Source organism: Lagopus muta, chromosome 1, assembly GCF_023343835.1.
Source record: "Lagopus muta isolate bLagMut1 chromosome 1, bLagMut1 primary, whole genome shotgun sequence".
Lineage (NCBI taxonomy): Eukaryota > Metazoa > Chordata > Aves > Galliformes > Phasianidae > Lagopus > Lagopus muta.
The window spans coordinates 18,346,686-18,361,953 of NC_064433.1; the positions used below are offsets into that span (position 1 = coordinate 18,346,686).

Genomic DNA, 15,268 nt, shown 5'->3' on the forward strand with positions numbered 1-15,268 from the left:
AACAGAGAAAGAGCTGAGATCAAGGAGAGTTCTGAAAAAGCATGTACAGAAAGGGGAAAGCATTAAATGCAAGGTTCCCCAGGACAGAATAAGAAAACCAAATGAAAAAAAAAAAAATAAAGTCTTGTATAATAGGTTACTATACAAATAATAAAGATACAAACCCAAGAGTAATGAAACAGTTAGCTGAAAACAGATCAGCTGCAAGAAGGACAACAAAATGCATCATACTGGAAGGAAAGAACAAAATAAGACAAACAAAGAGACAGATACAAGCACTGGAAAGACATGAAAAAGTCCTGGTTTAGTGGAGAAAAGCTTCAAGGTCAGAAACTAAGGACAGGCCTGCTAGACACAGCAAGCCTGATCCCCAGCATCAGTGTAGGAACACTGTATTCTACAAACACAGCTCTACTCACAGATGAGATAACTTGTATCTTGCAGTGCAATAAAAAATACACAAAAAAGGAAGATACATTACCAAAGCATAACATATTCTCTAAGATCTGGTTATTATACACTACACTCCTAAAAATTTCCACTTTTTTCCAACTTTTTTTTTCCTGAATCCAAGCAAACCATGTCTTACTCATCAACTGACTATTCTGTCAATACAGAATAGTATGGAGGAGTAAGCTCTAAAACAAAAAGTTTAGGAAAAATGCTAACAGACCCACTAGCAGTATGGCAGTTCAAGTTTTGCTTGTATTACTGGAGTAACCTAAATCACTTCAAAGATCCCTTACTGATCAAAAGGAACATCTTCTCTCTTTTAAGTTCTTAAAAAGTTGAAAGTAAAATCCAGCATTTTCTGCTGCGCTATCAACATCGCTTTCAGAACTCTTAAGATGTTTTTCAGCAGAGAAAATAATATTAGAATCAGTTAAACTAACAGATAAATTATGGTTATAGAGCATTATTAAAAATACAATCATTTATAGTTACCAGCTGCAATTCTTGCTGCTTTGGCATAGTTTCCATTTTCAATGCAAGATATCAATTCACTGCGATCCTCCAATGTGTGTCTTCGTATAAGTGCTGGTTTACCTTTACCACACTTTGGTAGGCTGAAACTGTAAAAGTATTAATACTGTTACTCAATGAAGTAACATAGCTCATTACAAATGAAGATAATGAACGTGAACTTAAAATTCCACAAGGGAGAAAAATATCCTACCAGCAAACTAGTGAATTTCATGTGATAAAAATTAAACAACATAAAAACTAAAATTGAAAAGTACTTCTACACACATTAGTTATCACCAAATTAAAACAGTACTCAATTGCACCTTAACTTTTGAGCATGTACGGACTGCACCATGTAGGAGCAGCTGCTTCGCCTCCTGAGTTACAAAGGATACTGGCCAAATGGAAACCTCTGCTCCAACAGTCCCACTAAACCGAAATTATTATTTTCTTGCTTTTTTCATTACAAATCCAAACTCTTAAATTGTGAGAGCAATGTCTATACACAAAGTGAGGAAGCTGTGCTGAAGAGTTTTTATTGCACATCTGAGTTTTCTAGAGGAGATCGAAGAATGTGAGCAACTAGAACCAAGTTGTATCCTCAAAATATCGCTCACAAGAGATGCAATACTAAATTCTCTTTGTTTCTGAAAACCTGTTTGACACAAATGCATTAAAACCACTTCCTTGAGCAATTTAATACAAAACATGAACAGATAAATGTGTCTTTTAAAAACAAACAAAAAACCCAACACGCGAGAAACTCCAAAGAACAGTTTCATCTTATACAACTCTACGTCCTGTCCTACTGTAACAAACTCATTTCATCCATTACATATTTTCAAACTTCACCTCTCTCATCATTGACAACTTAATGAAGTTTATTAACTGAAAGAGTATTGACAACTATCACCTACCACATTCCTATGCTAAGAGAGCACATATTAGCTACTGTTATTCCATGGACCCTAACAAACCCACCCAGTTCTACACCAACACTCCACTGCCATGTTACTTCCTTCCTACTCTCATAAGCCCCAAACTGGAGACAGTAAAAAGGGCTGCTCTGAAAGTAATGCCTCCTATTTTATTGCATTGATCCACAACATCAGAGGTGGATATCATGGTATGACAGCAGTGACTGAACCTTCCCGACAATATCCCATTACGTTTTGTTGCTGTGTGACATATGGCAGCAGAGGGGCAGTCTGACATGGGAGTGTATACGAAGTTGCCATCAAATTCTTCCATGTGGAAAAAAAAATAGATGCTTTCTTAATATTTATGGAAACCAAACAGTGGATGTGAGCTCAGTGGGGCGGCAGATGGCACATTTCAGCAGTGGTGATAGTGGGACACCTCTGCTGGTGCAGGTTTTTATGAGTGGCATGCAGGCTCATCACTGGTAAAAATGCATAGCTAATAATGGTGACTTTGTTGAAATAGGAGGCGTTATATTTGTGCATTTTTGGAAGATGGTGCACTGTAAGTGATGGAGAAGTACACATCACTGGTGACAGTGGTGACCATCCTGACAGCCTTCTATTTTGCAAAAGACTGCACAAAGAGACAACGAATGCTTGGTATATAGGTATTATAATCACTGCAGAAACTAACCAGTGACCTGAGTCACAGATCAATAGTCTACAGTTTCACTACTGTTGAATTTGCCTTCCCTGTGCAGAAGACTCAGCTGTAGATTGCTCCTTTTCATCATGCCTACAAATGAAATATTTGCATTTTTGAGTTCAAGACTGTAAGGTAATTAAAACAAAATTCTATCCACATAAACTTGTGTATGCATCTATCTATATGTATTTATACTGAGCAGAAAAACAAGACAAGCACAGTTAATAACATGTTCTTAGATCTGCAATAACCCAAATAGAATAATGGAATACCAGTAATCCTAGAAAGCACATCAGGTTTGACACAGAACTGAGAAAACTGAAACTTTTTTTTTTTTTTGTAAAATGTATGTAATTCTTCAATGTGTATCAGAAGCAGCAGAAAAAAAAAATTGACAAATTCAACCTCAAATTTATAGTTGAGATTTAGTTTTACCTGGTGTTACACAAAAGACTGTTACTAGATGAAATACTAGATTCTGATGCACAGCGGCGACGAGGTTCAACTTTTCTCCCTGCAGAATCATCTAACGCTCTCTCTTTACTGCTGTCTCCAAAACCATTCGAAAGACCTACAGAACAACACAAAAATAAACTGCATCAAGCTGGAAAGCACACTGTTTTCATGAACAATTTTATATACACAAACATTGTGTCGTTACTGTTCTTAATTAACTATTACGCATTTTAATGTGATGAAAAAGAAAGAACAAAATAAAACAAAATACTCAAAAGACAAAAGTATTATAAATAGTAGGATCTTGTAATCCAGTTTTAAAAGTTAGGATGGAAATTTAGGTAACTGAAAAATGGTGAAGATCACAATATGGAAAATGTCAAATGGAATATCAAATTAGTCTCTGCAATGTTTCCAACACGTAGTTTACTAGAACAGTCAGCCTGCAGAAGCTGGGTAGAAAAGCCAAGGAGAAAGAAATATTACACATCAGTCAGATTTACCATGTCAACAAAAGACTCATTTCAATACCGTTACCAACAGCAATCAAGAACTACTGAAAATTATTTTCAAATACATCAAGAGTGGTAGGGATTCTCTCCTGAAGTTATCTAGTTCTTCCTGAAAGTCTTTTAGTAAATTGAAACTGACATCATCATGTCCATTTTCTGAGATCAAAACTTACTAGTATACATACGATTTTATTTTTACTATCTTTCCCCAACACAAGTTTAGATACTGCACTTTTACTTCACAATTTTAATGAAAATTTAACAGAGAACTCTTGATTTGATGAGCTGTCATTAATCCTTTTCTGGCTTGCCAATTCAGAAAACGCTTAGAGCTCGTTAAGCTATTTGATTAAACAGATCACTGAAAAGGTTTGAAGTAGCTTTCATAAGAATTCTGTTTTCTTTTTTATGATAGAATCCAACATCAACTCCAAAATATCAACAGAAAAAAAAATGGCTGAAGACAACAGAACTAGTATGCAAACATCTACTGCAAGCTGAAGACCTCAAAGAGAACAGAGTTTTAACATGAACTCAATTCTGACTACACATATTTTTTGACAATATTTAAAGCTTTCACTTAATATTTATGGCCAGCATACTTCTCTTAATGCAAGAATGAATCCCTTATCACAGCCATCCTATTATTGGTCTTAAAAATCATCATGATTTTTGTTCATGGTTAATTAACTGATGCATTTTCACATGCATCTCTCTAAGGCATTGAGCTAAAAGAAAATTAACACAAAATTCCTTTTGTTTTGCTTCAGTTTTTTCTACTACAAAGACTTCTGCAAAGAAGGATGACAACTAATAAGCTGAGCACGTTACTTCATATTATAGTTATTTCAACGTGTTCCCATTTAGTAACCTCACTCCCCCACAGACACAGCTTTAGATTAAAAATAATATTTAAGAGTTTAATCAGTAGTCTGTAATATTTAAATATGAGCACTGTTTTTCACTGCTATTTAGTTTACATTACAGAATATTTAAGAATGTTCCTGAACTCCTATATTTGCCTTAACTCCCTACATAAGAAGAAAAAAAAAAGAAAGTAGGACTTTAGTCCTAGACTATGTTAAAAGACCTGTTAAAACAGAGCAGGCTTTATGAGATAGCTTAAACACCCCCATAAAACTATCATAGCATGCTTTATATACTGTCCGAAATGAAAAACTGAACAACTATTTTATGAAGGTTAAAAAAAAATAAATCTCTCAGGACTCTACGAATAGCTTTTCTATTCCCCAGTACATCAGGCCTATTTTTCAAATGAGTTGCAAAAACTCACTCTTTGTTTTCATCCTGCCACAAGCCAGGCACACAATACTTATCATGCAGGCATCTAGTTAATGTACATCAGCTATCAGCAGAAACAAGTTAGATCACAGATTACATTTTAACTACATGACAGACCAAGTAAACATTGCTATCGGAGCCAGAGCAGGGTTCAGGTTCCCAATGGACTAAGAAAGTTAAAGGAAATATATATTCAACATCCTACGAGTATTTAAGCGTTTAACTACATGTATTCCAAATACAACTTACCAGTTGTATATATATAACCAGTGCTATACACGTACATAACTAGGACAAAAAAGTGTCAGAGGTGGCTTCCCATTTTGATTGCTTCAGTAAGTTTATGATTATGCTGCTACTTCCATGGACAGTTGAGCATCCTTGGTTCCTTGCAACAGTTTCTTTTCATCTGCACCTCCTCAAGAGCAAGAAATCTAACTGTGATTAACTAGTCTGCAGGCACACACTGCGAAAAGCAACCGTGTGATTTCAGGACTGCTGATGTTGAGAAACAAGGAAAGCAACAGGAACACGCAACCACAGCAACAGAGACAGCTCTCTGCAGTCACAGTCCAGTTTAAACAGACTGCATCAGGAATATGAAAACCCATTCTACAGCAAAGTTCTTCTAATCTACAGAATGCTTGGCAACACTGGAGGAAAAAAAAAAAAAAGAAAAAAGCCTGTTTTTCTGACTGTCTTTCTCCTCCCCAGACACATTTCTCTCTTGCATGGGGAAGTAAGAAAAGCAGAGAACATGAGGCCATCTGAAGGAACAGTTTTCCTCAATATCAAGCCTTTAACAACATCAGCTTACACAGACCATGAGGCTCAGTCTATGCAATGTGCTCTTAAAATATTGCCTGCTTCTTACAATTTCTTTAGAATGGAACACTTCAGCACTTTAAGCAAAACACTCCTATCTTCTCACAGATGCAGCAGTTCCCAAGTGACCACATAACAGAGAAATCCAGATAGCAACCTTTTTTTGCTTTATGATATAACCAACGTGCAAAAAATGAACAAATCTACTACGTAGGTCACTCCAAAAGTAATGCCTCCTATTTATTGCCACAAATACTACAACACATACAAAGAGCACAATAACGCTGACAGAACAAATTCTACACACCAAAACTCTTCTTCAATACAGTTACCACCATTAGCTATGCATTTTTGACAGCAATAAACAAGAGCCTGGTAAAAATCTACACCCACTGTTGCTGTCACCAGTGCTGAAACACACCACCACCATCTCACTGTGCTCACATCTGCTGAGCAGTCTCCACTGTTGTTCAGCAAATGTCAATAAATGCCAGTGGATGCCATTCTTTTGTATGGAGGAATTCAACAACACACCTTTGCTTCATATGAACTTCCATTCATGTCAGATACCATTTTGACAGACTACTGCCATCTGTTACATGGCAACAAAATGCAACAGAATAGTGGGGGATGGCTCAACCTCTACTGCCATACCACCAACATCCACCTCTGACATAATGGGCCAACACAATAAAATAGGAGAAGCTACTGTCAGAGCAGATCATTCTCTATGCATTCTGTAACCAGGAATTTGTCAAAGGCTTTGCAGGCAGTCCAGGTAGATGACATCCATCGCCCTTCCGCCATCCACTGAAGCCATCACTCCATCACAGAAGTCCACCAGATTGGTCAGGCAAGATCTGCCCTTGGTGAAGCCATGCTGCTGTCTCAAATCACCTCTTTATCTTGTATGTGCCTTAACATAGCTTCTAGGAGGATCTGCTCCATGATCTTCCCAGGCACAGAGGTGAGGCTCACCAGCCTGTAGTTCCCTGGGTCATCCTTTCTCCTTTTCTGGAAAATGGGAGTAACGTTTCCCCTTTTCCAGACACTGGGGACTTCACTGTACAGCCATGATTTTTCAAATATGATGGAGAGCGGCTTGGCAACCACATCAGTCAACTCTTTCAGAACCCTAGTATGGATATCATCTGGCCCCATGGACTTATACACATTCAACTTCATGAGGAGGACTCGGACTTGTTTCACTATTAGAGTGGGACAGAAACCACTCCTCACACCCTTACCTAGAGGTTCATGGTCCTGGCAGACACAGGAAGCCTGATCACACATGAAGACTGAGGCAAAGCATACATTGAGAACCTCAGCTCTTTCTATGTCTGAGGAAGCCAGCTCCCCATTACCTTTCATCACAGGGGGAACACTCTCCTTGGCCTGTCTCCTCCTGCCTATGTAACTGTAGAACCCCTTGTTATCTTTCACATCCTTTGCCAAGTTCAGCTCCATCTGCACCTTGGCTTTCCTAATTATCTCTCTACACACGGACAACAACACTGTATTCCTCCCAGGCTGCAGAACCCTGCTTCCACTTTCTGTATGTTTCCCTCTTTTCTCTCACTTTAAGCTACAGGTCCTTGCACAGCCACGATGGTTGCCCGCCTCCCTGTTCGACTTTTTCTCCTGGGGGATGGAAAGCCATTGTGCTCAGAAGGGTGTCCTCAAAGAGTTGCCAGCTTTGCATTAGCAAGCACCAGGTCCACTAAGGCTTCGCTTCATCTCGGGTTGGTCCATCTATTACCTGGACCAGAAAGTTGTACTTGACAGACGCCAGGAATCTCCTGGATTGTCTGCTACCCGCCATGCCGCTATCCCAGCAGATATCTGAGTGGTTGAAATCCCCCATCAGGACAAGAGCCTGCAGGCATATCACCTCCTGCAGCTGAAGCAAGAAGGCCTCGTCAACAGCCTCCTCCTGATCAGGTGGCCTGTAACAGACCCCAACCACCAGATGCCCTTTACTGGACTGATCCTTGATTTTTACCCACAAGCTCTTGACCTTATCATGGCTGTTCCTCAGACACAGCTCTTCGCAATCTATTCACTGCCTAACACAGAGGCCAATTCTGCCACCCCTCCTACCCTGTCTATCTCTTCTGAAAAGCCTGTAGTCCTCAATCGGGGTATTCCAATCATGGAATTCATCCCACCATGTTTCCATGATAGCAATTAGGTCATACTTTCCCAATTGTGCCATGGTTTCTAGCTCCTCCTGTCTCTTTCCCATGCTGCACACATTGATATAGAGGCACCTGTTGCCCTCCTGGAGGAGCTTTCCCTAGCTCCTTACCGCCTCCCAAGGTGAGAGTGTTCCCATGCGCTTCTCTGTCACTCAGTACACCCCATTCCCACATATCTAGTTTAAAGCCCTGCTAACCAGCCCAGCCAGCTTATTTCCAAGAATATCTGTGTCCCTTCTAGCCAGTCGGCTCCTATCCGCCATCAGCATTCCCCCTTTCTCTTTATGGCTGCGTCCCAAGCCATAGTACCCAAAGCCCTGAGTGTGACACCATTTACAAAGCCATTCCTTCAGCGTGTCCATGCTCCTCCTTTTGTGTGGATCCCAGCCACCAACTGAGAGGACAGAAGGGAACACAATTTGCACTCCCAACCCCTTCAGAAGTCTTCCCAGAGCTCCAAAGCCCCTTTTGATCGCCCGAAAACTTCTTTTGCCTACCTCTTCATTTCCAATGTGGAAAACTAGTAATGGATAATAATCAGAGGGCTTAACCAGGGGCGTGATGTCTCCTAGCAACATCTCTCACCTGGGCTCCAGGCAGATAACACACCTCCCTGTGGGATGGATCCGAGAGGCATATCGGGCCCTCGGTTCCCCCCAAAAGTGAGTCCCCTATGATGACAGCCCTCTTTTTTTTTTCTTGACTGATGTAGCAAAATGGGGAGCAGACTAACTTGGCCTGGAGTTTGTCCTGAAAAATCACTCGCTTCACAGTGAGATAACACTCCTGCCTGTGTAGTTGTACCAATAGGTGGCCTACCACTTCTCCTCGTCTGAACAGCCCACGTTATTCACACACCCTGACTCCTTCTCTCCATCCCTAAGGCTTTTTCTAGGTAGAGGGCGTGGATGTAGAGCTTGCTAGGCAACTAGCAGGTTGTCCTTAAAGTGAAGTTAAGACAGACTGCTTACATCAAGTAACTCAGAATCTTATCTTTCCATATTAATTGAAGCAGGAAAAGGTAACTTCACAAAGATGGTATAAATTTGGAAAAATGAGAAGAGGAACAAAACCCAAGATAATCCAAAGAGCAGCATGATGAACAAACATACTAAATGCTACCACAGAATACACAACTGTGCATTTCAGATTGCAATCTCAGTTTGTAGTTCTGCTGCAACAAATTAAATAAGTAGAACTTGTATAAAATTATTATAAAGCAATTAGAACTTCATTATGCTTGTCTTTGCATCAGGCTATACATATAAAAAAAATGAGATAGTGTGCTAGTGTGCTATATTACCACAGCTGAAGAGCTGAGAACTGACAAAAACAGTTACATTTCAATCACCCCCAAAAAGTGGGAACATTCAAAAATGCACTTACATAACACTATTTTGATTTTACCAAGCCAGGACTAATCAAGTCCTGACTTGCACACTTACCCAAAATGAGCAACAGTCTTCAGTGAAATACATATACAAAGAAAAAGATGCATAAACACACAAAATAAGTAGAACATTCTACTGCACAATTTAGCTCTCCAAGGAAGATTTGACTGGGTTTTTGGGCAGGGAAAAAGATGAAGATGGAATATTCTTAACTAATTCGCTCTCACTGAGCATGTTCAGGGAAAAAGAACACTGGGACTGGTAAAAATCTGCGACTAATTTCAGTCACATATACTACAACATGTACAACTTCATAACTTACGGAAATGGGGCATTATATTGAATGAAGAACATAGCTTCATATATGTCAAAGACTTCCTCCAACAGTGTTTTTTTGTTTTGTTTTGTTTTAAGGATGGCTGGTGTCTCCAACATGATCCAAAATAATTACTTCAAATGTAATAGTCTTTCTGTGTTCCAAAATGATCATTTAATTGAATTCCATTCCATGTTGAGGATAACAGAAAATAATTAGGATCCAAAGAGATAAGTACCCAGCATGATATTAGTTAATATGAGAACCTGGAAGACAGTGAAAAAGCAATTAAGTCTCTCTGAAAGGTAACAGACCTCTTAAATAAATAAGCCATCCTTACAGCAGTGTCCAGAGACAGTGAGAATGATGTAAGTGTTCCATTTATTCTAATATTCTAATATTCAGCTTTAGTTTCCAAAGGAGGAAACTAGATTTAAAGGTTTCACTTATTTTCTATTTCAACAAAAAAGGACTGAATCAAAGTCAGTGAATGCATACAATACAATCTCCAAGTGTATGATATGCATCAAGAGCAGCTTTGAAATGGATCTAAAAATCACCATAACAAGAATTAGAAGGAGAAGATGATCCTATTTTAAGTGTATGTAGGTATGCAGAGACAGGGGATAAAGGGATACTTTAAGTCAATAAATAAATAATCAAAAGATACTGTACTCTTAACTGAGATCTTGAAAAGACAAATATTGTAGCAATAGGAAGACATCCAGAAAGTTTGTAAAAGTGAATTTCATACTAACCCTATGAATGTCTTTTTCCTACTGTAAACTCTGTGCAGTAACAATTTTAGAAACTATTAATTATTTTCAGAATATTCAGACAAATATTTGAGCATGACAGAGTTTACAGCCCTTCAAACAGTCCTCACAGAATGCAGACAAAATGGGAATCAGCTCCTCTTAACGTGAAGATGCCAAAGTTTGGGGTGAAGTGCCCCCCCTTGGAAATGAAGGTTTTAAAACTGAAGGTGTTTAAAATTTGGATATGGCCAACCACTCCAAGATGCAAAAAAATCCCAAATGTGAGCCTGATGTGGCACCTATGTGATGTACAGCAGATTTTAAGATCCAAAACAGAAAAAAAATCACCCCTGTTGGTTTAGATAATAAATACAGTTCAGTAGCTCATAGAGGACTCAGTTTGATATGTTTCAAAAGAACGCTTAAGAATTCATCCTCTCTCTACTGTTTTGGTTTCAAAACTGGGAGTAAGAAGTTGCTACATATCTGTTAGAACAGCTGAATAAGAACTGCACAACAGAACGGAAAACTAACCAATATTAAATAATTGCAACTTCCACATGACAAGGATTGTCTGTTGCACTTTTAACTGCAACACTGGGATTACCGTATTGCAGGATGATTAAGACAATTTAAAATACAGCTGAGAAGCAACACTAGTGGAAGAGTTTTTTAAACATTTCAGCAAAAAAAAAAAAAAAAAAAAGAAGAAGAGCTAAGAGTACACATCTTTCTTTAAAAATGTTACTTTTTCCAGAGAGGATCAGCTCTTTTGATGGCACAGGACAAGACTGATGAGTGGCAGTAGTAGTAATCAGTATCAGCAAGGGCAAGCACAAACCTAAGGAATTTAAGACTGAGATTTCAAATTTAAAACTTGAATTCTTTAGTCAGCTTTTGTTGGTATGCTTTACGATATGCAAAATATACAGAGACGACTGCAAAATACAAGACCTAAGCGTGTATTTATAAACAGATAAATGACAGGCCATCCAGGACACAAGAAATATAATGACCAAAGAAAGTCATTAATACTTAGGACAATTTATCTTGGCAAACTATTCATGAAGCCTTGAGATCAGATTTCTATGTTCAGAGCCTTAAAATCCAGATATAAATAAAACAAAAAAAGAAAGAAAAACCGAAAGGTCACTGTTAAAAGCTTAAGTTTAAAAATATTATTTTTGTTCTCAATATATAATGTGAAACAACATGAGAATTACCTGTCAACTGATCTTACACAAAAGAACAGTGCCCAGCAGTCTTTCATGGTTGTCCAGCAGGACCTACAAATGCAGACTAAGAACTTACTTTTCTTAAATTATCATCTTAAGGATTTTATGTGGAGATCTCATCCTTTTTTTTTTTAATTCTTTGACGGTTAATGTTTCCCTTTAATTGAGGGAACACAATTACTGGTCATGATACCCAAAGGAAAAAAAACACAGACAAGTGAACTTCAGTGCTATTTTTATATAAGCATTTCCAACAATTGTGGCTTATTAAAAAAAGGCATGCCATTTACAATTTATTTGCCTCTTATAGGTGTTTAAAAAGCAAATTATTAATTTCTGTTTCATTCCAGAAGTGTGAATAGAAAGTGCAGTTTGCCCTATGCACACTTAAGAAACTATGTCTGATTAATGCATGGGAAACATGTAAGAGAGTTATCAGTTAAAAATTTCCCAAAACATTTTTACCTCCAAACAGTTCTGCTGACATTAAAAACCTACCTGTATTCTTAAAATTACAGGACTGCACCTACATACACGATAATGACTGGAACTCAGATTTTATGTACAGTATGCTGATGTACTGGGTCTGGCTAGCATGCAGTTAACTTCCCCAGCAGCAGTCCATACACCCCTGTGCTCTGCAGCTGTGGCTACAAAAGTGGCAAAATTGCTCAATTGTTTTGGCTAGCGCTGAGCGGTGCCGGCAAGGCAACAAAGCTGGCTCTCAGGGCAAGCAGGCAAGAATGGGGAAGATATGGAGAGGGAACAAGATGACTCCAAGTGACCAAAGGAATACTCCATACCCTATAACGTCACGCTTAACAATAAAACCTAGGAGAAATAAAAAAGTGGCAGGAACATTTGCAACAAAGGCCTTTGTCTTCCAAAGCAACCACTTCATGTACCAAGGCGTTGCTTCCCAAGAAGTGGGTCAATACTGCCTGCTGATATTAAGGAGAGTAATTTATTTTTTCTTTTTCTTCTGTGTATGGCCTATGTTGTTGTTGGTTTCTTTTTTTTCCCTTTGTCAATTACGTGCACGTAACATGAGTTTTTTTCTCATTATATTTTCTCTCTATTCTTTTGAGGAGGCAGAGTGAGAGAGCAGCAGCACAAACGACTATCAACCCACCACAACTGACTGCATTCCACTGGCACAATATTATTTTCTCAGCAGTCAACCTTAGTTTCAAAGAAGTTCACTAGGCTTGTTTTTGTCAACAGTCAGAGTTCAGTGACTCTTCAAATTAGCATTCATAGCTGAAGCACATACACTGTGTGCCTTGATCAACAAATCTGTGGATTTTACCATCTCTAATGGGGTCTTGGTGAAATAAAAAGCTGAAAACCAGTTACCAAAGAAACGTAACTCAAAACACTACTTGGTACTGACATGCTTCTCAAGGTCTGAAAGACAAAGTAGTTATTATTTCCACCTCCTTATGCTGCCTGACATGTAGGTCAACCTAACACTGATTAATACTGTAGATGTTTTATGGTCTTCAGCAACTACCAAAAATAAAGCAAACAGAAAAAAAACCCAACAACCAATTATTTACAGTAGAAAATGTAGTGCCTTTTCAGAGAAATCACTGCTTTTACTTCTTTTTCCTGAAAGATTAAGTAATTTATAGCAACAGTTCCTACTGTGATCTAGCCACAAGAAAAACTTCAAAGAATAAACCGAAGAATTGCTACATGTAGGGAAGACAGGGAGATAATCAGCCCAGAATATCTTCTGCAGATTTTCCTCAGATTTACAGTATTAACTTAACTGTCTTTTGCTAAATCAGCTGGAGATACTGCTGCTACTTAGAAGATACCACTGTAATTTCATGAACATTATGATTTCAGAGGGGACTGTGAGCATTAGAGAAAAAGAAATATAAGCAATTTTCGTTTTCGTATTTTCCCATAGCATGGAGCATCAGCGCCAGTTGCCAATCACTGTACCTGTAGAAATGTTTACACACTCTTTTCCATTTTAAAAGTATACACAAACATAAATTCACAAATCAAGTACTATATCATTTCTTCAATTTCTTTCTATTTTCTTCCTACTTGGCTCAAAGAATCCCTACTTCCTACTTGGCATTTCCAAGAGGAAAAAAAAAAAAATCTTGTCTGAGGTCTGACTTGAAAGGCTGAAGTCAAACTTTTTAGGAGCTTTTGATGAATTCACCTAACAACTCAGAGAAGAGGTTCTTCTTTGAGAGGGTATCATGTAAGTACCACTAACAATTTTCTAAACAATTTTTTCTCCACAGAAATGAGCCTTCAAACACAAGTTTCCTTTTACTTCCAATTCTTATCTCTGCTTACAGTACTGCCACAGCAGAAACTAATCAGTCATCTTCCCTTTGTACCTCTATTTTGTAGAGTATTTAAGTCAGCACTCCACAGTGGCAGGGTGTCATCCAAGTCATTGTAGAGGACTGTTAGTTTAGAAAAACATATGGGCACAGAAAGACTGTGTAATAAAGGGAATGACTGAAGGCTGATAAAACACTAAGTTGCTCCTGAACACTGAAGTTTGCTCTATCAGAACAGAAAAGGCTAGAAATGTATCACTGATGGAGGATTCATAATTTATGAGTTCAGTATTTTTTTGTTTTGTTTTGTTTTCTATTTCAGTGAATGTGCTGGAAAAAAAAAAAAAAGAAAAAAAAAAAAAGAGCAGTAACATATAACCAACTGATTTGAAGACCAAACTAGACATAACAATTACATTTCAGAAGGGACAGATTCAGAGGCCATATATGATACAGTGAGAGAGTACATAATGCCAAATTCCATAATCCCTCTTTATGAGACAGATCTCTTTATGCACATAACCATACAATTTTGTCATCCCCAAAGGATGTGAAGGAAGCAAAAAACAACGCAGGTGTGTGTGGGGGAAGAGAGGACAGGGAGAGAGATTTTCATATTGCAGCCAAAATTTTATGTCATATTACGGGAACCTTCTCTCCAATCATACTAGAACAAGCCTTAAGACACATGTATTTTTCCCTTACATGTCCACTGTCTGAAGTTAAGTGTTGGAGGCACTCTGTTCATTCTTACGATTGTTCATTTCATCCAGACCTCCAGGCAAGTACATCCGAAAAGGGTCAAAGATAAGGCTCATCTGTGAGATGTTAATTTGATGAACTCCAGTACAAAGAACTTCATAATATCAGTCTGAATTTTAAGAAAGTCTGAATTTTAAGAAAGGTCATTTACACAGAGCACTACCACCAAGGCAAGTGTTATGCTTAATTTATTAGCATTAAATGGATCTCCACTTTTTTTTTTTTTAATTTTACTATTTTTTAAATATATTCAACAGATCTCACAGTTCTTATCCCATTGTTTGCACCACACAGAAAAAAAATGAACTAGTGTTACACGCCACAGATGAAGCACACAGTGGGCTATGACATTTTATCTTTTAAAAGGCAAAGCCTGGGAGAAGAAATGAGCTAAGCAGTCCAAAAAACTTGAAACACAGAAAAACTCTCCCATAATTTCAACAGCATCAAGAAAAAACAGACGGGCATTTAGAATATATATATTTTTTTACTATTATTACAGAAAATTCAGTTATACTAATCTTAGAAAACAATTGTAAACCGGGTGTTAATAATTAGTATCTTTAAAATAACCCAAAAGATAGTGCTTTCAAGGAGACTGATGAG

General features: G+C 38.0%; 1 protein-coding gene across 13 annotated transcripts in view; it reads right to left on the bottom strand.

Annotated features, from left to right (window-relative positions):
- Positions 1–15,268, bottom strand: part of BRD1 (bromodomain containing 1) — a 68,187-nt gene that overhangs the window by 9,067 nt on the left and 43,852 nt on the right. For all 13 annotated transcript variants that reach the window (XM_048935964.1, XM_048935831.1, XM_048935750.1 and 10 more), the window contains 2 exons: positions 3,031–3,166; positions 946–1,073 (listed from right to left, as the gene is read on the bottom strand). In XM_048935964.1, coding sequence (XP_048791921.1) covers positions 946–1,073; positions 3,031–3,166 — 264 coding nt within the window. The remainder of the gene's footprint in view (positions 1–945; positions 1,074–3,030; positions 3,167–15,268) is intronic.